At 40.2% G+C, this 24,618-nt stretch overlaps 1 protein-coding gene and 1 pseudogene across 2 annotated transcripts in view; one reads left to right on the top strand and one right to left on the bottom strand.

Moving 5' to 3' along the window:
• The window catches only part of NDUFA9 (NADH:ubiquinone oxidoreductase subunit A9), a 31,681-nt gene extending 14,660 nt beyond the window's left edge, over nucleotides 1-17,021 (top strand). For both annotated transcript variants that reach the window (XM_033118009.1, XM_033118008.1), the window contains exons 6-11: nucleotides 1,566-1,668; nucleotides 5,891-5,958; nucleotides 7,262-7,338; nucleotides 12,394-12,489; nucleotides 15,217-15,283; nucleotides 16,720-17,021. In XM_033118009.1, coding sequence (XP_032973900.1) covers nucleotides 1,566-1,668; nucleotides 5,891-5,958; nucleotides 7,262-7,338; nucleotides 12,394-12,489; nucleotides 15,217-15,283; nucleotides 16,720-16,890 — 582 coding nt within the window. In that variant the 3' untranslated portion in view covers nucleotides 16,891-17,021. The remainder of the gene's footprint in view (nucleotides 1-1,565; nucleotides 1,669-5,890; nucleotides 5,959-7,261; nucleotides 7,339-12,393; nucleotides 12,490-15,216; nucleotides 15,284-16,719) is intronic.
• A 5,960-nt stretch (nucleotides 17,022-22,981) lies between these two features.
• Nucleotides 22,982-24,333, bottom strand: LOC117029112 (mitochondrial import receptor subunit TOM5 homolog; annotated as a pseudogene).
• Nucleotides 24,334-24,618: the final 285 nt, after the last annotated feature.

Genomic DNA, 24,618 nt, shown 5'->3' with positions numbered 1-24,618 from the left:
AGTGCACGTGCACACACCTAGAAGGTGTAGCCTACCCACACCTAGGCTGTGTGGTACAGCCTACTGCTCCTAGGCTGCACACCTGTGCAGCATGTTCCTGTACAAAACAACACCACGAGATTCATTGAAGCACCAGAGAAGTGGTGAAAGAGGCACATTAAACATGAGCTGTACGAGGCTGCTGCCGGTATAACGCGGCGTACCGTTTTATAGCAAACTTTTTTTATAAGTAGAAAGAGTACATTCTAATATAACAATAAAAGGTATGGTATAGTAAATGCATAAATCAGTAGCAGTTGTTTATTATATTATCAAGTATAGACTGTGCATAACTGTGTGCTATACTTCTGTACGACGGGCAGCACGGTAGGTTTGCTTACACCAGCATCACCACAAACACGTGAGGAATGCGTTATGCTGTGACGTTAGGATGGCTGTGATGTCACTAGGTGACAGGAATTTCTCAGCTCCACTATAAGCTCATGGGCCCACCATGCTATATGCGTCTGTCGTTGACCGAAACATTATGTGGAGCATGGCTGTATGGAGGCACTGATTAATGGTTTTTACGTATTTCATTTCCTTCATCTCTGAAGGCAGCAGGAGGCATGGCTCAAAGGAGGAGGGTAATGCCGTTCTTCCAGGATTGGGATTTTTGCCTGGTGGGTGGAGTAAGGGACAAAGGGACAAGGTAGTTTACGTTGTTGGTAAGAGAGTGATTGAAACGTGGGACCAAGTTCCCACCACTAAATGTAACCTGAAGCAAGGGAAGTTAGGAGGAGCTGGTGTAGAGGAGGCAGGAGTGGACTAGAGTTCCTGAGAAGGTGGAGGAGCAGATGTCTCAGGAACAGAAACAAAGAACAAGCAGGCTGGAAGTACAGGAGATGCTTGAGAGTAGGACGTCCTCGTTTAGTGTTTCAGAAGAAGGGCACTTTCAGCTGTCAGTATGGTCTGTGGCCTGACCGAGTTGAGAGCACCGAGTGGAGTGAAGAGGCGTCCCTGGAGTTGAGGAACTCAGGAAGCAGGTTCAGGTCCACTTGGACTCGATGTCACCCTCAGGGGCGATGCAGGAGGAAAGGAAGGCTGAGCTAGGCCCCGATACCTGCATTCAACAAGAGGCCTGCCGAGGCGGTGAGTAGATGGTAACGAGTGAGGGGAGGAACATGAAGGACTCTGCCCCCAGCCTCCTCTGGGCAGGTATGTCCTGCTGCAACGTCCATCATGGTAGGCTTCCTTTCTCAGGCAGACTGCTAGATTGTTGACACAAACCGGAGAGTCTGTAATTAGAAGGAAAAATGGAGGCTAGAAAAATTCTACCCTGATTTTTCTCCTTTTATGTAAGCTTCCCTAGAATAAATATGAGAACCAACTGAACAAGAGCTTGGGCATTTTTATGTGTGATTTGAAAACAAAGAAATTCTGTGTAATTGAGTTTTAAGAAGAGTATGATTACCTTAATCTGGAGGAACATATGACCTTTAAATTACAAGTAATGTCCTAATAGTAGAAAGAGTGGAAGATTTCTTCACTCATCTCACTCCTGTTTTGTTTGGTTGTTTGTTTAGGCTGTTGGAGAGAAAGAAGTGAGAAATGCATTTCCAGAAGCCATTATCATAAAGCCGTCGGACATCTTTGGACGAGAGGATAGATTCCTCAATTATTTTGCAAGTGCGTGTTCTTTTTTAATGGTAGAAGACAGGACAATGGCTAACCAGGCCGAAGCTAAGCACAAGCTGACAGTGTTCTCTGACTAAGACAGAGGGTATACTTTTTCCCCCAGTTGCCTTTTTCTCCCCAACGTCGTTATATTTGCCTAGTCAGTATGGTCCTTCTCAGGATCTTCATTACTGTGTATCAAAAGAAGCAATGTAGATTCATGGAAAGAGCATGTCCTTGCAAGTCAGAGACCTGAGTTCAAGTTTTGGCCCTGAGACTAACTAGCTCTGTGACTTTGGCAAGTCTCTGATTGGCAGCTTCCTCATCTGTTAAAATGGAGGTAATAATGTCTACCTCAAGAGTGGTATTTTTTAGAGCAGTTTTAGGTTTATAGAAAAATTAATGTCCTTTAACCCTCATCCTCCTCCCACAACAGTTTCCTTTGTTATTACCATCTTGCATTAGTGTTCATTTGTTATAATTGATGAGCCGAAGTTCATACATTTTTAACTCAAGTCCAGAGTTTACATTAGGATTCATTGTTCATGTTGTACATTCTCTGTATTTTGACTAATATATGATGATGTATGCTTACCTGTAGACTATCATACAGAATAGTTTCACTCTCCTGAATTCCCCTGTACTCCACCCCTTCATCCCTCCCTCTTTGCCCCCCTGCCTCCCGTCCCCACCCTAATACCTGGCAAACATGGATCTTTCTACTGTCTCCACAGTTTTGCCTTTTCCAGAATATCATATAGTAGGCATCATGCACTTTGTAGCCTTTTTAGATTGCCCTCTTTAACTGAGCCATGTGCATTTAAATTTCTTCCATTTCTTTTTAGTACTGGATAATATTCCATTGTATGGATGTACCACAGTTCATGTATCCAAGTTAGATGTTTTTATCATGTGTTTTTCCCCTCCATTGCTTGTATCCTTTCATATTCTGTATTTCATTTTTAAAAACTGTGGTGAAAATATAATACGTAATATCAAGTTTATCATCTGTTTATGGACTGAATTGTGTCCCCCCACAAATTCATTTCTTGAAGGCCTAACCCCTAATATGATTGAGTTTGGAGACGGGGCTTTTAGGAGGTAATTAAAGTTAAGTGAGCTCATAAGGGTGGGACCCTAACCCAGTGGGACTGGTGGCCTTGTAAGAAGAGGACGAGATCTCTCACTTTCCCTGTGCGGATGCACTGAGGGAAGGCCCTGTGAGAACGTAGGGCTGCCTGCAAGCTAGGGAGAGCTCTCACCCGGAACCAAAACATCTGACACCTTGATCTTGGACTTGCCAGCCTCCAGGTCTGTGAGAAAATTAATTTCTCTGGTTTAAATTAGCCTTCTAGTCAGTTTGTTATGGCAGACTGAGACACCATCTGAACCGTTTCTAAGTGCAGTTCAGTACTATTCTGTATATTCACATCGTACTGCAACCAGGCTCCGGAACTTTTTTCATCTTGCCAAACTGGAGCTATATGCAGTAAGCAACTTTCCACTCCCGCCTCCCTCCACTCCCTAGCAATCACCATTTTACTTTTCGTCTCTGAATTTTACTACTCTAGCTGCCTCATATAAGCGGAATCATACAGTATTTGTTTCTTTTGTGACTGCCTTAGTTCACTGAGCATAATATCCTCAAAGTTCATCCATGTTGTAGCATGTGACCAGATTTCCTTCCTTTTTAAGGCTGAATAATAATCCTCTGTATGTGTACACCTCACTTTGTTTATCTTCATCTGTCAGTGGACACTTGGGTTCTTTCCACCTTTTGGCTGTTGTGAATAATGCTTTTATGAACGTGGCTGTGCAAATCTCTCTTTGAGGTCCTGCTTTCAGTTCTTTGGAGTATTATGTCCAGAGTGGGGTTGCTGGATTATATGATAGTTCTACTTCTAATTTTTTTGAGGAGCTACCATACTGTTTTCCCTAGTGTCTATACCATGTCACATTTCTATTAAGTGCACAGGTTTCCATTTACTTCTACGTCCTCGTCAGCACTTGTTATTTTCTTTTATAGTAGTGTGAGGTAATCTGTCATGGTTTTGATTTGCATTTCCCTGTTGATTAGTGATGTTGAGTGTCTTTTCATGAGCTTTTTAGCCATTTGTGCGTCTTATTTGCCGAAATGCCTATTCATGTCCTTTAGTTATTTTTTAATTGGGTTTTTTATTATTGTTGAATTGTAGGAGCTCTCTCTATATTCTGGATAGTAACCCCCTATTAGATACAGGATTTGTAGATATTTTCTTTCGTTACATAGGTTGTCTTTTCACTCCATTAATTGTGTCCTTTGATGCACAGAGCTTTTAATTTTGTAGTCCAATTTATCTGGTTTTACTTTTGTTGCCTGTGCTTTTGTTGTCATATCTCAGAAATCATTGCTAAGTCCAATGGAATGAGACTTTTCCCTTATGTTTCTTTGTAAGGATTTTATAGTTTTAGCTCTTATGTTTAGGTCTTTGATCCATTTTGAGTTAATTTTTGTATATGTTGTAAGCTAAGGGTCCAACTTCATTCTTTTATATGTGAATATCCCGTTTTCCCAGCACTATTTGTAGAAAAGACTGTCATTTCCCCATTAATTGGTCTTGACACCTTGTCAAAAATTATTTGGCCATATATGCAAGGATTATTTTTCTCTGTTCTATTCCATTAATCTGTATGTCTGTCTTTATACCACTGTTTTAATCACTGTACACTGTTTTGATTACTGTAGCTTTATAAGTTTTGAAATCAGGAAGTGCAAGACCTCCAGCTTTGTTTTTCTTTTTCAAGATTGTTTTGGCTCTTCAGGGTTCTTTACGATTCCTTACGAATTTTAGGATGGAGTTTTGATCGGGATTGCATTAAATCTGTACATTGCTTTGGGTGACATTGACATTTTAACAGTATCATCTTCCAGGTTATGAACACAGGATGTCTTTCCATTTATTTGTGTCTTTTAAAATTTCTTTTGGCAATGTTTTATAGTTTTCAGTGTGCAGATCTTTAGCCAACTTGGTCAAGTTTATTCCTACGTATTTTATTCTTTTTGATGCTCTTGTAATTTCTACTTTTGAACAAATTTTTTTGAAAAGTTGTTTTACCTTTGCATTTAATCCACTTGCAGTTTGATTTGTTTTAGTTTATGGTGAGATCTGAGCCATTTTTCTTTTTTTTCCAAGTAGTACAACAATGGTCTCAGGACCATATTTTAAATAATGTTTCCATTTTCCACATATTTGTCGTACTGCATTTATCATATACTAAATGCCCATTTTACCAGCATCTTTTTCTGGGTTACCTATGTTTTATCGCTGATCTGTTGATTCCTATGTTCCTCCTTAAAATGGGGTGCAATTACCCCTATGTTTACTGCTGCACTATTTACAATAGCCAAGATACGGAAGCAACCTAAGTGCCCATCAATAGATGACTGGATAAAGAAGAAGTGGTACGTATATACAATGGAGTATTTCTCAGCCATAAAAAAAATGAAATCTTATCCTTTGCAACAGCACGGATGGACCTAGAGGATATTATGCTAAGTGAAATAAGTCAGACAGAGAAAGACAAATACCATATGATCTCACTTATATGTGGAATCTAAAGAACAAACTAAACAAAACAGAAACAGACTCATAGATACAGAGAACGCACTGATGGGAGGGGTGTGGGGGGCTGGGTGAAAAAGGTGAAGGGATTACGAAGTACAAATTGTAGTTACAAAATAGTCACAGGGATATAAAACACAACATAGGGAATATGGTCAAAAACCTTGTTATAACTATGTACAATGCCAAGTGGGCACTAGACTAGTCGGGGGGATCACTTCGTAAATTGTGTAAATGTCTAACCACTATGCTGTACACCTGAAACTTTTATGAAATAATATTGAATGTGAACTGTAAAATAAAATAACTGTAAAATAAAAAATAAAAAAATAAGGTACAATTAGAGTCCAGCCTTGGGAGTGGCCTTACATTTAGCATTATAGAGTAGAAGATAAGTAGCCAAGCCATTTGACCTCTTTGCCTTTCTCTGTGTGTCCTTAAATATTTGGCCCTTTTACTTTCCATGTTTGTTGTCTTAAAACAAGGGGCTGCCCATTAGCTTCCTGAGAGTCTGTTACATTGATTTCATTATTTCTGTTATGCAAAAGATTCCGCTACCCCGGAGTACCTGGAGGGTGGTGGGTCTTCCAGCAGCACAGGCCTTCTAAGAAGAGTTCTCTTTCTTCTGCCAGATATGCGCTGGTTTGGTGGTGTACCTCTCATTTCCTTGGGCAAGAAGACAGTGAAACAACCAGTATATGTAAGTACCCTGGATGAAGGGGCTTTAGTTGAATTCAGATTGAGATGATCAATGTTCTAATTTTATCCTAATACTGTAATTTTGTCATTTTCTTCTTTGTCTGTTTGCTTCAGCTGATTGCCTCTCAGTTTACTAAGAAGTACACGTGTTCTCTGGGTCTTTACTTGTTCATTCATTTAAGAAAAATGTGTGGAACCCTTAATGTGCTAGGCATACTACATGTCACTGGGGATATAGAAAGAGTAACTAGACAGACACAAATTGCTGTTCTCAAGTTGGTCTCACTCAGAGGCAGGTCAGCAAAGCAATTATCATGCAATGTGATAAGTGCAGTGAAGGCGAGAGGAGTTTACGTAATTATATCGGAGGGACACCTAACCTATGTAGGAGGGTCAGGGAGGGCCTCTCAGAGGAAATGACATCTAAGGTGACAGCTTAGAAATGACTAACAGTAACTGAGATGAAGGGGGTTAGGAAACGTAGTCCATGCAGAGGGAACGGTGTCTACAGGGACCCAGAGGTGAGAGAACATGTTGGATTCCATATTATATTGAACTAGGGTTTCTCAGCTGTGGCACTGTTGACATTTTGGGCCAGATAATTCTTTGTTGTAGCGGCTTTTGGAGAATGGTTAGCTTTGTTCTGGGCCTCTTCCACTAGATGGCAGTAGCACCCCCCCCAGTTGTGACAATTAAAACTGTCTGAAGGCGTTTGCCAAATGTCCCCCGGGGGCCAAAATTACCCCCAGTTTAAAACCATCGGGTGTGCAACCATATAAAATGATTATTTTTCAAAGTCAAAATAATAAGTCAAAGTGTTAGAATATCGGCAACTCCATGTGGTTCAGCCTAATATTAATAGTTGTGATAGTGTAGTGACAGAGTTCGGGGTGGTGAGGGATGCGATGGGAGCCGTGGTGGGCCAAGGCGAATCAGCAAGGCCCTGACAGCCGTCTGAACAGATACGCGTCCTGACTGGAGGAAGAATTTAGGTGAACCTTCTAACGTGGAGATTCTTTGAGCTCTTGAGAAGTGGGTTCTTTATGAAGCTTTCTGAAAACAGACAATGCCATTCTTTCAATTTTATCATGGGTGTGTGTGTGTGTGTGTGTGTGTGTGTGTGTGTGTGTGTGGTGACCTGCTTTCCTTTCTTCTCTCTCTCCTTCCATCTTTCCCTCCTTTCCTCCCTTTTTCCCTCCCTTCTACTGTCCCTCCTTCCCTCCCTCCTTCCCTTTCTTTCTTTCTTTCTCTGACTCTGTTTCTGTCTCAACAATTACTTAAATACGTATTATAATTTCTTATAGGTTGTGGATGTATCCAAAGGAATTGTTAATGCAATTAAGGAGCCAGATGCCACAGGGAAAACTTTTGCCTTTGTTGGGTAGGTGGCTAGAGTTTGACTTTAAAATTGTGCTACCTGTTAAAATGAAGGAATCATGATGCTTTACAATAATAGTAATTTCTAAACGTATCACTAACAGATTTATTCATTGCATTTTTATGGTGTCTTTCTTCCACTGTATTCATTCCAGAAACCTTACTCCCTTAGTCCTTAGGCCAGTGTGTCTCAAAGAGCTGTCCAAAGGCCACCACCATTATCAGAATCTACTGCATGCTTATCTTAAATTGGAATTTGAGGGAACCTGGGAATCTGCTCTAATAAATGGTTTTTCTGTCACCAAAGTCTGAGAGCCTCCACCCTAGACTATTATGTATACTTAGTCCAGTGACCCCAAGGATAATTTTGTACTACTTCAGTGATGTTTTTAATATATAAAAGAATATTATTATAAATTCTAAAACACAAAACAGTTTTAGGGAGTGAGTAGAGTCGCAAAATCAAATTAATTTTGATAGACTATCTTAATGCCCCAAAAGGTTGGAAATGACTGGTTTAGGGTACAGTTACTTATGCTATGCAAGACTGATCTTTTGTCATATGCTCTCTTCATTGAAATTTGCTCTTCAGAAAAATGGGACACAGTTGAGCTCTGTGTCTTACCTGAAATTGTCATATTATGTTGCATCTAGGTTTAGGATCTTTTGACTGAAGTAACTAAAACTAAAGAACTAAGACTCAGCCTACCAAATTCGGAAGTACCAAATCTGCCTAATAATTGGCCCAGAACTCTGTCATTCTATGAAGGAAACTAGTGAAACCTGATGAGGGGATCTGATTCAACAATTAAGGGATAGCCTAATTCCTGGAAATAATTTGCTTCTAGAGAAAAGACATTTTTATCTCTAAGCCAGATGGGTAGAATTTATTTCCAGGATTATGAATCCATATATTGTTACGTTTCACTGTTATAAATTTAGTTTAGTTAAAAAAAACCAAACAAACAAACAATTTTTTGGTGCAAAAAAACTGTATTGTGTTTCCATGTCAACTAGCTGCTACAAGATGTATGTCTCTCTTTGAGTTCCCAATTTGGTACATTAGCGTGCAATCTATTTTATTCACCAAAAAATGTGTTTAGCACAGGTTCCATAAAACACTAGACTCAGAAGACATCAGACTTTAGTCAAGAGGTTGTTAGACCAGGATTCCAAGGAATAAATGAACAGAAATGGCTTTATGAACCTTGTTTGCTTAGTACTCCGTGGGAATGGCTCTGGGATGAGTTAGCCATTTTCTTCTTTCATTTTGCCCAGCTACTCCAGTTTCTTTGCTAGGCTACTCCTTGTTTGGCACAGTGATGGGACAAGTAATGCCAGACATGGCAGTGTAGGCATATTTCCCAGTGAAATTGTAAAAATGCATCTACACTTGTCTTTTTGTCTCTTCAGCTCCAGGGGGAAAACTTTGCTTGTTTCCCCAACACTTGGAGGCTAAGGCAGAGAGGCATAAGACCTTAATTTTCCTTCTAGTTTTTTCGTAGTTGTTTAATTATATGGTGTTGGCCCATTCTGTTTATCACTCTTTCATACACACACGCACACACACACTCACACAGTCACACTTTCACACTAATGCACACACACACACACTCATGCACACACACACACTCGGACACACACACACACTCACACAGTTACACTTACACACTAATGCACACACACACACACTCATGCACACACACACACTCGGACACACACTCACACAGTCACACTTACACACTAATGCACACACACACACACTCATGCACACACACACACTCGGACACACACACACACTCACACAGTTACACTTACACACTAATGCACACACACACACACTCATGCACACACACACACTCGGACACACACTCACACAGTCACACTTACACACTAATGCACACACACACACACTCTCACACTCATGCACACACAAAATGAAAACTAGTAATAAACAAGTTCAGCAAGGTCACAAGGTACAAAACCAACATGTATAACTCAATTTCTATAGGTTAGCAAATGAACAATCTGAAAATAAATTTAAGAAAATAATTTTATTCAAAGCTGAAAAAGAATAAATTACTTGGTATAAATTTAACAAGAGGAGTACAAGACCTGTACACTGAAAATTATAAAACATTGCCAAAGGACATTAAGGAAGATCGAAATAAGTGGAAAGACATCTCACATTCATGGAGTCAATATTGTTAAAATGGCAAATTTCCACAAATTGATCTATCTATTCAACTTAATCCAATAAATAGGGTTTTTTGCAGAAATTGACAAATTGGTTCTTAACTTATATGGATATGCAAAAGACCCACAATAACTGAAACCATTTTGACAAAGAAGAATAAAGTTGTAGCAATTAAGCTTCCGAGCTTCAAAACTTACTCTAAAGCTACAGTGATCAAATGTGGTACTGTCGTAGAATACACATATAGATCAGTGAAACAGACTTGATCGTCCAGAAATAAACCTTTATATCTATGGACAGTTGGTTTTTGACAAAGGTGCCGTAACACTTCAAAGGGGAAAATACAGTCTTTTCAACAAATGCTACTGGGATATCCACGTGTAAAAAGATGAACGTTGATTCTTACTTTACACAATACATGAAAAAAAATAATCAGCTCAAAATAAATCAGAGGCCTAAATGTACGTGTTAGAGCTCTAAAACTTTTGAAATAAAAATAAAAAACCTTCTAGACCTTGGGTTAGGCAAACATTTTTTAGCTATGACAAAAACATACTCCATAAAAGAAAAAAAAATGGATTAATTAGGCTTCATCAAAATTAAAGACTTCTGTGCTTCAAAAGACGCCATTAAGAAAACGATAAAAAGACAAGTGAGGAGATCATCAGCTAAAAGACAGGGTGGGGTGGATCAGAGAGGTATATGGAAAATCCGAGGACAAAGAAGAACATAGGAAATACTCTCTGGGAGAACAGGAAAAGAGCCCTCCTCGGGGAGAACAGTAGGATTGCAAGGCAAGACTGAATTCTCCATTTGAAGGTAGTGATCAGAAATAAAAGGTGAAGCCAATTAGCCCAATTGTACTTTCTCTACAACTCTGTCTTGCTAGGGGTTCAGGCAAACCAGGTAGATACTTGGATTAACCAGAGAAGGGGTTTTGTGCTAGGATAGTGGAGAGAAAGCTGGGGGATGAGGTTTTGCTGAGGATACTTGCAAAGGAATGACCATGAAATCTAAGCCCAGAAGGACACAGGCTTTGGTGAGCAGGGGCCCTAAAACCAGTCTTTGAGTCACACTTAATGAAACAAAGTGCTTTAGAACAGCTGAAGAGCAAGTGTACTACATATAATTACAGAGATTACCCGTGGCACCAGTATTGCTTGTCACCATACAGATTGCAGGTTGTCCTTTGGCAGAGCATATATTACATGCCCTGCAGTGACCTTTACACATCCTTCTGAAACCTGAAGAAAGCTATTTGAGGGCTTTGTCTGATATTTCCCCTAGCTGATATGATATTTTCATGTTTCTTTCTTTCTTCCTTTCTTTTTTTTTTTTTTTTGCAAAAATGTTAGAATGATGAGTTTCTCACTAAATTATTTTCGTTTAGTTCTCAGCTATCACAGGCTTTCTGAGGCAAAAGCGATTAGGAAAGTGGGTGAAGAGATATTAAAATGTATTGTAAGCAGTAATAATTATTAAAGCTAGGCTATTCAGGTACAAAGTTCTTCAGATCAATGGCATAGAATAGAAAGTCCAGAAACAGTCTCAAATATATATGTAAGAATATAGTATATGATAAGGGTGACATTTCAAAATAGGGGGAAAGGGTAAGTTACTCAGTAAACAGTGTTACGTCCTTACCTTAGAATAATGCAAAGATACGTTGTAGCAGGAACTTATGGATTAAAAAAAGCAACTTAAAAGCATTAGTAAAAATATGTGGAAAATTTTGTCACTGGGGACTGTAGAGGGATTTTCTAAATCTAAAACCAAACCATAAAGTAAAAGAAATTAGTGGTTTTGATTAAGTGAAATGTTTAAACTTTTGTATGCCACAAAACACCTAAACATTAAAAGGTGAAATACAAACAATAAAAGATGTTTCCAACTATATCATTAAAATATAAAGAACACTCACAAATCATTCTCACAGACAGGGACTCCAGGAGGAAAGCGAGGAAAGAAAGAAGTGCAAATGACCAAAAATGTATGAAGAAAAAGATTAATCTTTAGTATTAAAGTAATGCTAAGTAAAACATTGAGGTACCTTATTACCTGGCATATTGGCAAAATTTTGTTTCTTTATTTTTTATGACTAAACTCATTTTTGGTGAGGGGGCTATTAGCATTTTATGTAAATTGATATAACCTTTTCGGAAAGCAAGGTTCAATAAAAGCCTTAAAATTGCAAAATATACTTTGAGCCAGTTCCACTTGTAGAATGCATTTTAAATACATAATTATGGAAAAGTACAAGTATCGTGTTTCCCCGAAAATAAGACCGGGTTTTATATTAATTTTTGCTCCAAAAGACGCATTAGGGATTATGTTCAGGGGATGTCATCCTGAAAAATCATGCTAGGGCTGATTTTCTGGTTAGGTCTTATTTTTGGGGAAACATGTTTTTTGCTACAAGACTGTTTATTAATGCAGTATTTTTTTAAAAAAAAAAATATTTATGTAGCTTAAATATCTAAAAACTTGGAATTGGTAAAATAGTTACGATTACATGCAATGCAGTATATGCAACCATTAAACCTACACTAGAATATCTAATGATGTTGAGAGATGATTGTGATTTAGTGCTATATGAAAAAGACATTACAGAATAGGATGAACTGTGTAGTCTTACATTTATAAAAGCAAAAATGTCTATGAAAGGGGATGAGAAGGATATGTATTAAATATATTATCTTCATCTTTTGTGAGATTAGGATGAGTTTTCTTTATGCTAATCTGTATTTACTCCAGTGCATATGTGTTCCTTTTTCATTAGAAGAGTGTTATTTTGTTAAGGTAAAAGAAAAAACTTGTAGGAGTGCATCCTTCATTTGCAGGCGGTGCCTCTTCCTTCTGCAGGCCCAGCCGATACCTCCTCTTTGACCTGGTGCAGTATGTCTTTGCCGTGGCTCACAGACCCTTCCTTCCGTACCCTTTGCCGCATTTTGCTTATAGGTAAGTGAAGTGCTTCTTTCTGTGCGTCCTGCAATAGAGCTAACTCAATACATTTGTTAGCAATGCTCTCACTTGGGTGATAGAGACTATGTCTCATCCGGTGAAGCCTCCGAGCCTCTAGGATGTGCTCCTGAGAATTGACATTAGTCTAGGAAAGAAGCAGAGGGTATCTAAGGAAAGGAAATGTAGATTATTGTGGATGCGAAAAACAGTGTGTGTTGAGAGGTTAAATCTGCAGTTCTTCAAATTCTCCAGTTCAAAACCAGTGAGTTTTAATTTGGCGAAGTATCTTGCTTGGCAGGTTGGGCAAAGGAACAATGAAGTTTTCCCTCTGTTTTATACCCCTCACCTAGAAGTGGCAAAGGGACCCTTCTTTATGTAACTCGTCTGGTCATGTAGCTGGGGAAGGAGCCAGGTTGATTCAGACGTGGCCTGTGGTTGCCTTACCTTCTTTTCCTGCTTCTTGGTCCACGTCTCCCCGTGTAGGTTGACAGTCTCAGAATTATGTCACACGCTAGAGGTCTTATGAGGGATACTTTCATATCCAGTTTGCCAGAGATTAATTTGTAAACCAGCATGGCAGTTCACTCCTCATTCATTTGTTCATTTATTCGTTCAATAAACATTTCTCGAATGCCTACTGTGTCAGTGCACTAGGAAGTCAAGATGTTACAGTAAACCCTCTAACAGGTATCATAAAAACAGACCATTAGAATTCAGGGTGATGATGTTTATGGAGACTGTTCTATTTTCAGGCTGTCTGCCTCCTCATTTATACTCATGGTGACTTTAAAGGAGGTAGGAAAGAGTGTAGTGTGAGTGAAAGAGGAAGGCTGAGGTCAGAATGTGAGGAATCCCTCCATTTGAAGGACCAGCAGAGTAAAAAATTTATCAGGGAGGCTGAAAACGAGTAATCAAATGTTTGAGTGAAAAATTGAAGCAAGTTTGGAAGTCTAGACACCAAAGGAAAGCGACTGTTTTAAGGAGGGGAGCATTGCTGGTTGTTCACATCTGTATCTCCAGGACCTAGAGCAATACAGGGCACGCAGTAGGCACTTTTAATATTTGTGGAATGAAAAGCTGCGGAAAAGTCAAATAAGATAAAGGACTGAAAAGCAGCCCCTGGAGTTAGTAGTAAGGTCATTTGTCTTCACTGCAGGGGATGGGGGTGGAAGCCAGATTGCTGGGACCCACTTTCTCGGTTGTACATAAAACAGAGTTCTCATGGAGTTGGCACGTGCACATGGCAGGGCCCAGTGTGGACACTAAAAAGGACACCACCGGTGACCTGTTAGCGTAGAATCAGAGCACGGAGAGTTGAAGGTTTGTAAGGAGTGTTTTCACTTCGCTATGTTAGCCCAAATAACATGCTTTTTCTGCCATTGGAACAGCTTGTCTGGAATCTAAGGCTTTCTATGTTCCTGGAGAAATTCTGACCAATCTTCAGCTTCCTTTTTCATTTTTTTTTTTTTTTAATTGGGGAAGGGGAACAGGACTTTATTGGGAAACAGTGTGTACTTCCAGGCCTTTTTTCCAAGTCAAGTTGTTGTCGTTTCAAACTCAGTTGTGGAGGGCGCAGCTCAGCTCCAGGTCCAGTTGCCGTTTCTAGTTGCAGGGGACGCAGCCCACCATCCCTTGCGGGAGTTGAACTGGCAGCCTTGTGGTTGAGAGGATGCACTCCAACCAACTGAGCCATCTGGGAGCTCAGCGACAGCTCAGCTCAAGGTGCTGTGTTCAATCTTAGTTGCAGGGGGCGCTGCCCACCATCCCTTGCAGGACTCAAGGAATTGAACTGGCAACCTTGTGGTTGAGAACCCACTGGCCCATGTGGGAATCGAACCGACAGCCTTCGGAGTTAGGAGCATGGAGCTCTAACCGCCTGAGCCACTGGGTTGGCCCCTCCTTTTTCATTTTTTTTCTGCCACATGTTGGAATGATATTTTTTAAGTTTTTAAAAAGCTGTGGAATCTTGTGTTCAATGACTTTTTACATAAAGGCCCACTAGGTAATCAGATAAAGCTGGTCTGGCTATAGTGATTAGTGATACTCAGAGCATATACCCCCAAACCCTTGCCCCGGTCCTGTTTGGGGACCATAAGGAATTCCTAGGGTACCTTGTAGGCTAACTTAACACCCACTGCCCCGAGGGTTCTTCAGATGGAACCAATGACAGACAAACAAAGCCCTCTATTTTTATTAGAGTCAAGAGATGGCGTCAGCCACGGTGGTAGCCCCTCCTGTCCTGGTTTTTGTATTGGCTTCCTGATTTGAATCGTAGACCTTAGGCTTCTCCTTACTTTTGGATGTTTTGGTTCCCTTGGGGCTCCTGCTTTTAAGGATTATAATTTATGTCATGCACACTACTCGGCTTGCCCTGCATCCTTACCAGGAGGGTATTTGAATGTCGGAGGCTTAAATTAGATTGAATTTTAGACTTCATTGAATGTTGGATCTTTTATGTGTGTTTTGTTGCTGGTGGTACTTTTATTTTAGTTTTTAAGATGGGTGGTCAAGGATTGCCAGCAGTTAACAGCTTTCAGGCTGGGTGAGCTTGAAAGGAAGGTAACCACACGTTGTGGTCCCAGGATGTTGGTTATTGTCTTTAAAAACAAATTCAGTGAATTCCCGCCTCTACAGCAGCCTCTCTTACTGTGATTCTCATAGGCCAGCTGGCATATTTGGCATAGAGACACTTACCACATGTGCCATGTTTATTCCTTTGCCCAGATTGATAGCACGACTCTTTGAAACAAGTCCGTTTGAGCCCTGGACCACGAGGGATAAAGTGGAGCGGGTGAGTATGAGTGTGGTGAACCCCTGCCGGGCCGATGCCCCAGAGACTGTCTGAAGAGAAACCAGAGTGTAGAGACAGATAAGTTAGACTTCGTTTTTGTTTGCTTGCTTCCTTGGTTACTTTCCTGCGCTTGTCTGTTCTCCTCTATGTCAGGTCAGCCCCTCCTCTTGTGAACTTACCCGGGGTGTGGTAGCCCCATTACCTTCTCTCTGGAGTTATCAATGTTTCTTTATTTGTTGGATCCTTCCTATCGCTTACAAACATGCCTTAAGAGCTCCACCTTTCTTTTAAAGGCAAAGTCCTCTGGTCCCACCCTGTTTGTGTCCCTTTGTATCATAACTCCTCAAAAGAGCTCTTGACAGTTTCTTATGTCATTCTTTCTCTTTAACTCACTCCATTCTGGCTTTTATTCCCATTTCTCCCCTAAAAGTGCTCTTTTCAGGGTCACCTGTGATCTCCATTCTGCCAATTCCAATAGTCAGTTCTCTGACCTCATCTCCCTCCATCTATGAGGTGCTTGCTCTCTGCTTACAACCCTGAATCTCTTTCTGGCCATTGCCTTGCTTTTCCTCCTCCCATAGACCCTGCTTTCAGTTTGCTTCCTGGTTTACCCTCTTCCCGATCTCTAAATGTTGGGAGACCTCTTACATTTATAATTGGAAAAGTGTTGGTACAGTAGGCTGAATGGGTTTTAGATTTGGTTCGGGGGCTGCTTTATCACACTCTGGTGAAAGAACTGCAGACTTTGTAGGGTGGGAGGTTAAAGGTTTGAAGCTGCTCTGTGTGCAAACGATTCTCTCCATGTTCTTTTGGACGTGGGATCTGTGGAAGTCTTACAGTTCATTCTCCTTCCCTACAAACAGGGTGGGTTTGGATTTCTAGGTCTACAGTGAGCTTTAGTCACAGGTTAAGTATAGCTGAGGCACACAGGTTAACGGATTATCTCTCAATGAGCAAGGACAAGTGGTAATTACCCCCTTAATTCAACAGTTAAAGCTGAGGCAGGAAGCCTGTTCTCAGAGCACAGGCGCAGGGAGAATTGAGGACTGGGGTAGCTCTGCTTTAGCCCCGACTTTGTTCTTCATCCCTCCTACCAAGCCACCGCTGACAAATGTGATGACTTGTGCTTCTCCACTCTATCTTGTTTCCCTTTAAGTCTGTAGGACGACTCACTTAGAGCCTGTGTCCCGTGCTCCTGGGTAGTGCTGGGGACCTTGGAGCTGATATTTTGTGGACCTGCCTTTTTTTTCCCAAAACCCTTTTCCTGTGCTCTACTTTGAGCGAGTTCCAGGAATCAAACGCTGCCACATACATATATCCTTTGAAAGCGGTGTAGTCTCAACTCATGAGACTCAGGCCAGCTTGAGTGTTGAAGGGCTTGCTTGGTGTTCTCGGCCAGTTCTCAGCACTTTCTATGGTTCTTTGTTTATTCAAAGGTTCACATCACAGACATGACCTTGCCTCACCTGCCTGGCTTGGAAGACCTTGGCATTCAGGCCGTACCCCTGGAGCTGAAGGCCATCGAGGTGCTGCGGCGTCATCGCACTTACCGCTGGCTGGCCTCCGAAATTGAAGACGTGAAGCCAGCCAAGACTGTTAATGTTTAGTGGCCCCTGAGCTGCTGCTGGTTTGGGTGTCATTTGGGTCACCTGGCTAGCGACCAGCCCACTTTCATCAGAGTATCCTATAAAGAGTAAATAAGATCTCTGTATTAAAACATCTGAGGTTATATTCTGCAGCAGTGTTTTCCTTCTCGATTTATAAAATGAGAAATTCAGCCATTTAGAATTCGAGCATAATTTTCTTTAACTATGTATGTTTAATAGTGACATATATAGCATCGATCCTCTGAAATGCTGAAGGATTTGAACTTCCTCTGTCGAGCCACTTCTAGCTAATGTTCTGGAAGACAGGGACCCCTTTTTAATGTCAGAATATCGTGATGACCACAAGAGAGATACATTGTTTTTTACTGTCTGTTAATTGAGAAAATATACAATGTTCCATAACTAATATGAATTTATTTTTTTTGATGTATCTTAATGACATCGACATACAAAGAAGAAATAGTGCATCCGTCTAAGACATGGTCTATGGACATGCATTCTCAGCCTACTTGCATTAATTCCATGGTCCTCTGCTTGGATCTGGACTACCTGAGGCCTCTGTGCGCTGTTAGGACAACACCTAGTGTAGAAAGATTCTCTCCCATGCAGAGGACGTGCCCCAGCCTCTCTGCAGTAATGGCAGGTACTTAGAAATTAGGACTTCTGCGTAAGTTGTTAATATTGTCGCCAAGGTTCAGGTGAACAGTTGGTTTCATGTCAGCAAATTCCTCAGTATAGTATGAGGAAAAACTCCCATAATTTGAGGCGAAGCCAACACAGCACCGTCCTAGTGACCCAAGGTTGGTCACTGCATTCCACCGCGATTCAGCCCCTCGATCTGTAGCATGGGAATGTCAGTGAGAACCCTGCTCAGATTCAGTAATGCCCGTCTCGTTGTGACGAGTAAGTAAGGAACATGGACGTAGGAGGTGAGTTCTCTACCTTCCCTTTTCTGCGTGCTCCGGAGTCTTTGGTCCCCAAACGGACAAAAGCGTGCTATTAAAAGCAGGGGCCAGCCCCAGCAGCACCTGGGAGCTTGTCGGGAATGCAGAAAACCAGGCCGCGCCCCAGGCCTGTGGAACCAGGATGTGTATTTTAAATAGGTCCCTAGAGACTTGTACGCACTGTGGTGTGAAAAGCACCGATGTACACAAGTGCTCTGTCAGAGGAGAGCAATTTCCGATGTTAATGCAGGTGGCCGAGTCCCTGGACTACTGAATCCCAATCTCTAGAGAAAGGGCCGAGGACTTTTATTTTTGTTAAACATGCTAGTTTCTTCTCGTGCACACTAACGTGAGATTCAGTGTTCTAGAGAAAGGAGCCCAACTTAAGTGGCACTTGTTTTGTTCAGTTTCTCTTGTTATTTCGGATAGTAACTCCTGCTGGTCCTAAGCCAGCCAGTAGGCCCACAGATGAGTGCATTTGACTTGAAATAATAATTCTATAATGTGCAGCATCTTAACAGTGTCTGTATGTTCTGGCAATGTGGTTTCTCATCTCGTCATAACTCATGATGCTGCATACTTGCTTCCTCTAAAACTGTAATTCAATCAGGATAGTTTCTCTTCCTTGTCACACACCCTTATAATAATACCTCATTTATTATCCAGATATGAAAGTCGTAGCTGCTATATAACTTATCTAACATGTTATAAAACAAGAAATTAAGGAAAGTAATGCATAATAAAATAGCACACACTCCAGTATATTGATGTGTGAGCACAACCGCACTGAAGCCATAAGGAAGGCGCCAGCTGCCTTCAACCATATGGACAGTCACAAAGGACACCAACGTAAACAGGCCTGATACGGGAGGGAGGGCTTTACTGGTCATGCAAATTCGCTGAGCGCCTTTGCTATTCTTGATGCTAGCTTCTGAATTAGCAGACAGCTCTTCTATGTATTGAAGTATAATTGACATTACTCAGTTTCCTGTGTAAGACATACTGATTCAAGATTGTATGCGTTGCAAAGTGATCACTGCAGTAAGTTCAGGTACCACCTGTCGTATGTAAAGTTAGTATAATATTGTTGACCGTATTCCCCACGCTGCACATTGAATGCTCACGGGTTCTTTTATAATTGGAAGTTTAGACCTCTTGATCCTCTTTGCCAATTCCATACCTCTACCCACCCCTTCCCTCTGGCAACCACCAATCTGTTTTCTGTGTGAGTCTGGCTTGGGTTGTGTTTTGTTTGTTTTGTTTTTAGATCCCACATATAAGTGAAATCATATGGTATTTGTCTTTGTCTGACTTATTTTACTTAGCATAATACATTCAATGTCCACCCATGTTGCAAATGGGAAGATTTCATTCTTTTTTATGGCCGAGTAGTCTTCTGTTGCTTATATATCCCACAGTTCCTTTATCCATTCATCCATCAATAGACACTTAGGTTATTTCTATATCTTGGTTATTGTAAATAATGCTATGAACATAGGGGTACATGCTCGTCTATCTTTTCTGATTAGTGTTTTCATTTTCTTTGAATGGATAACCGGCAAGTGGAATTGCTGGATCATACGAGTATGGTAGTTTCTTTTTAAATTTTTTGGGGAGCTTCCATATTGTTTTCCACAGTGGCTGCATCGATTTACATTTCCATCAACAGAGCACAAGGGTTCCCTTTTCTCCACATCCTTGCCAACATCCTTATTTATTATTTATTGTCTTTTTGATAATAGCCGTTCTGCCAGGTGTGAGGTTATAATTCATCGTGGGTTTGATTTGCATTTCCCTGATGATTAGTGACGTTGAGCATATTTTCATCTGTCTATTGACCATCTGTATGTCCTCTTTGGACAAATGCCTATTCAGGTCCTTTGCCTACTTTTTTTTTTCTATTTAAATTTATTGGGGTGACAATTGTTATTAAAATTACATAGATTTCAGGTGTGCAATTCTATATCACATCATCTATAAATTACATTGTGTGTTCACCACCCAGAGTCAGTTCTCCTTCCATCACCGTATATTTGATCCCCCTTACCCTCATATCCCACCCCCAACCCCTTTACCCTCTGGTAACCGCTAAATTACGTTCCCCAGATTAATTTTCAAACCCCGTGGCCATCCTGTGGTCACCGACTGCCCTTCAATCCCTTCCCCCCCCCCCCCCCCCCCCGCCCATCTAGCAAACCTCAGTTTTTCCTCTTTGTCTCCAACACTGTTTCTGGTTAGTTCATTCACTTATTCTTTTCTTTAGATTCCGTAAATAAGTGAGATCATATGATACTTATCTTTCTCTGTCTGACTTATTTCACTTAACATAATGTTCTCTAGGTCCATCCATGTTGTTGCAAATGGTAAGATTTCTTTCTTCTTTATGCCTGCGTAATACTCCATTGTATAAATGTACCACAGTTTCTTTGCCTACTTTTTAATCAGATTGTTGTTATTAAATTGTATGAGTTCTTTATATATTTTGGAAAGTAATTCCTTATTGGATAAACAATTTACAAATAATATCTCCCATTCAGTAGGTTGCCTTTTTGTTTTGTTGATGGTTTCTTTTGCTGTGTAGAAGTTTTTAGTTTGATGTAGTCCCATTTTATTTTTTGCTTTTATTTGCCTTGCCATTGGAGTCAGATCAGGACAAAAAACATTGCTAGGAGCTTACTGCCTATGTTTTCTGTTAGGAGATTTATAGTTTCAGGACTTACATTCAAATCTTTAATGCATTCTGAGTTAATTTTTGTATTTGGTTGTCCAGTTTCATTCTTTTGCATGCAGCTGTCCAGTTTCCTAACACTTTTTTGAAGAGGGTCGTTACCCTACTGTATATTCTTGCCTTTTTTGTTGTAAGTTAATTGACAGCATAAGCATGGGTTTATTTCTGGGCTCTCTATTCTGTTCCATTGATCTGTGTGTGTGTGTGTGTGTGTGTGTGTGTATGCCAATATCATACAGTTTTGATTACATATGCAGCATAGTTTGAAATCAGGGAGCATGATACCTCTGCTCTGTTCTTCTTTCTCAAAATTGCTTTGGCTATTTTGGCTATTCGGGGTCTTTTGTTGTTTCATACAAATTTTAGAGTTGTTTTCTGTGAAAAATGCCATTGGAATTTCGATAGAGATTGCACTGAATCTGTAGTTTGCTTTGAGTAGTGTGTACATTTTAACAATATTAATTCTTTCAATCCATGAGCATGGGATATCTTTCCATTTGTTTGTGTGTTCTTCAATTTCTTTCATCAGTGGCTTATAGTTTTCAGTGTATAGGTCTTTCACCTCCTTGGTTACATTTATTCCTAGGTATTTTACTCTTTTTGATGCAATTGTAAATGGGATTATTTTCTTGACTTCTCTTTCTGATAGTTTGTTATTAGTGTAAAGAAACACAACAGATTTTTTTTTTTTTGGTAATTAATAGAGTTTATTAAGGGAAGCTTGCACAGGAGGCATATCTTGGGCAGCTGCAGGACAAATGGATCCCTGTGCCACCTGGCGTGCACCCGAGAACTCTACAGAGTAGGACGGGGATATTCACAGGTGCTAGCACATGAGTGCTACCAACTACGGGAAATTACATGCCGGACCATTTTTGTACCCTACAACTTCACTGAATTCACTTATTAGTTCTGTTTTGCTTTTTTTGTTTTGAGTCTTTAGGGTTCTTTTTACTCATAGTATCATGTCATCTGCAAATAGTGATAGTTTTACTTCTTCCTTTCTGATTTGGATGACTTTTATTTCTTTTTCTTACCTAATTGCTGTGTCTTGGACTTCCACTACTAGGTTGATTAAAAGTGGGGAGACTAGCATCCTTGAGTAAAGGCCTTTAGATTTTCACCTTTGAGTAGGCCCAGGGCATCCCTGGTCCAGCCTTCCTACTTCTGATTCTCGTCCCCCACAATATATTCTCTAGTAGAGTACACATTTGAGTATGAAAATGCAAAAAGCTACTATAAAATACATATATCTCTGGGTGCTAACTTTAGTTTGTAAATTAAAAGTGTAGACTCACTACTCATGGTTTGCCACAAATTAGTATGTGGTTAGCTAATCCCGTAATACTTTTCCTCTTGTCCTTTCATACTTCTTCCTTAGACCAATGGCAAAGTTTTCTGTTTCATTTTTCTTGGCTCCTGAGGAAATCTGTTTTGCTTAATCTGAGTTACCAGCAGGACGCCTCTGCTCCAAATCAAAATGCCACAACAGCTAACCCTACCATGAAGGAAATGTTCCCTGGGCCTCCACCCAATAAATCATGAATCAGCCAGCACTTGCCCTGATCCTTCTAAATGAAGCCAAATCGCTTTCTTCACCATCACTTATGTCCTTGCCTTCAGAATCTTCATGTTTTCTGTCTTTTAAGGAATATAGCCTTTTCACTTTTCTCAAATTGTTCCCAGGAAGCACCACTTGGATCCTATATCTCTGTCCTGCTTACTTGTCCACGTAGGACAACTCACATTCATGTCTCTAGCACACGCACATTGTCTCCTCAGCTCACATAATACTTCTGAAAGTCTCACCATTAAAGAATTTCATCCGTTCAACTACTAACATAAAAGTTCAGGGAAGATGCAGCCCCTGAAGTCAGAGAGCCTGGATTTCACCAGGACTCCCACGTTCTCTCACTATTGAACTTGAGAGTTATCTAAGCTTTCTGGGTTGTTGCTGTTCCCTCCATCAACCATGTCAATAGGTTGTGGTGAGGATCCCTAGCGATTACATGGATAAAGCACATATCACACACAGTCCTGGCATATGGTAAGGAATAAATACTAGCTGCTGGTATTCTTACTATGAATGGCCTCTTCTTCTGGTCATTGTGCTAGGTGATGGGGATATAAGGAAGAAAAGACACTTCCTAAATAAATTCCTAGTTTAGTGGCGGGAAACAGACATATAAACAGTAATTATTGTGCCTCAATGTGGATCTTTATGTTTCCCAGAAGGCTGTTTATTAGTACAGAAATTTTCAAATTATATGATTTGTGGAAGTAACAAAACTAATTTTTAAGCTTTAAATTCAACCCACAATTCTAATTATTTATCAATCTAGTGAATATAGCAATTGGTTTTAAGGGGTTTTTACAATTTAGTTACTTAGATTTCCTTAGATATTTTAAACACATTTTTAAATTTAATAAGTTCTTTTTTCTAAGTTTTGCAACTGCCTGACTAACACACAAAATCTCCCCACATACTTGAACAATTCTAGTAAAGTTAATCACTATATAGATATTATTCTTTAAACCTGTCTGGTAATCATGATTCTATTTGCAAACTAAGCAAAATTGTCAACTTAAAATTAAGTCTGAATCAGTAAAGTACACATTTGAAATTGGAATCATAAGATGAATCTATTGACTCCAAAATGCTAAATTCTTCAATATTACAAGTATTTTTGATACCAAATATGCACATTATTCCCAAATTTAGCATGAAAATTTTCAAGGTTTGAATTGCCTCATTCCACATATTTAATTTTGTCTTTCAGAGGTTTCCATCCATGTCTCTAGCACCCGCATTTTGTCTTTACCAACTAAGGAAACAATTGTACCATCCCAAGCATTTTAGAATTCTCTTCTGAGTGTGTGGAGATTGCATGTGACCAGGGACTGTGGCCCCGGTGCAAGATCTGGGCACCCCCGTCCAGGCTGATTCTTTTCATGACAGACGGACGAGCTGAGCATCCATGTACAGCAGCTTTCCCGGTAGGGATGTCAAATCCTGCCCTGTGGGAGGTGTGCTTGTCACCCTGTCCTCAGGATTCCAGTTGCTCTTTACCTGATCAACAGAGCGGACTTGGGCCGCAAGACTGTACCCCACCCCATTCATCATTGCAGTGTCATTTATAATTTACCTACATTGATCATTTCCCCTCTAGAATTCAACACATCTGTTTACCTTCTGACCCTACTCTTTGTTTTTTGCAGACATAATTCCCGTGTATAATTAATACTTGCTAGAAAATGAAGTTTGACATTATTTGCAATTACACCAACATTCATGGAGGCTGAATATCACAGGTATTCAGGGCATACTATGGCCATAAAACTTCTCTCATACTTCCCAAATAGTTTCTATTTTAGCTACGAAGGTCAGTTACCAGAGCCAAACTTGTTCTTAACAAGTAGAAGTTTTATGTCCATTCAGTCAAAGAGTCTCTTACATCTTTCTGGGCCTATTCACCTGCAGATTCATTTGCAGAGTACAAACTGAAACCAGGTTCTTCGTATCATGCATTCACATGTGATGTCCAATATTTATATGCTGTCCAATTTCTTTAAGATAAAAGGAGTGACTCGCAGCAGGGCCACGTAGACATGGAGGAGATCACAACTTCGCGCATCTTCTGTTTCATCTCCTCAGGGTCCAGCTTGGGCGCAAGGCCCTCGATACGGAACATCGCCGCTGTGCCCCAGTAGCTTCCAGCTGCCACGCTCGGCGCTTCCCTGATCCTACTCTTAATTCTAAATTCTTTCCTTCCTGGGCCCATATATATATATATATATATATATATATATATATATATATATATATATATATATATATATATATATCTCCCATAGCTTTACTTGGCTGTAAGGTCACTCCAACTTCATTGTGATGATAAATATAAGTTCTGTCATGGAAGCTCATATGGAGATATATGCACAGAGCTCTGAGAGTATGAAGAAGAGGCTATCTCTGAAAAGATTTGGGACAACTCCATAGGAAAATGGGTTTATAAAGCTGTCTGGAGGATAACCAGGTGAAGTGTGTGACTGCGC

Source organism: Rhinolophus ferrumequinum, chromosome 10 (genome assembly GCF_004115265.2).
Source record: "Rhinolophus ferrumequinum isolate MPI-CBG mRhiFer1 chromosome 10, mRhiFer1_v1.p, whole genome shotgun sequence".
NCBI classification, from domain to species: domain Eukaryota; kingdom Metazoa; phylum Chordata; class Mammalia; order Chiroptera; family Rhinolophidae; genus Rhinolophus; species Rhinolophus ferrumequinum.
Note: the sequence above shows the minus strand (reverse complement) of the source record. Positions and strands in the feature narration are given on the sequence as shown.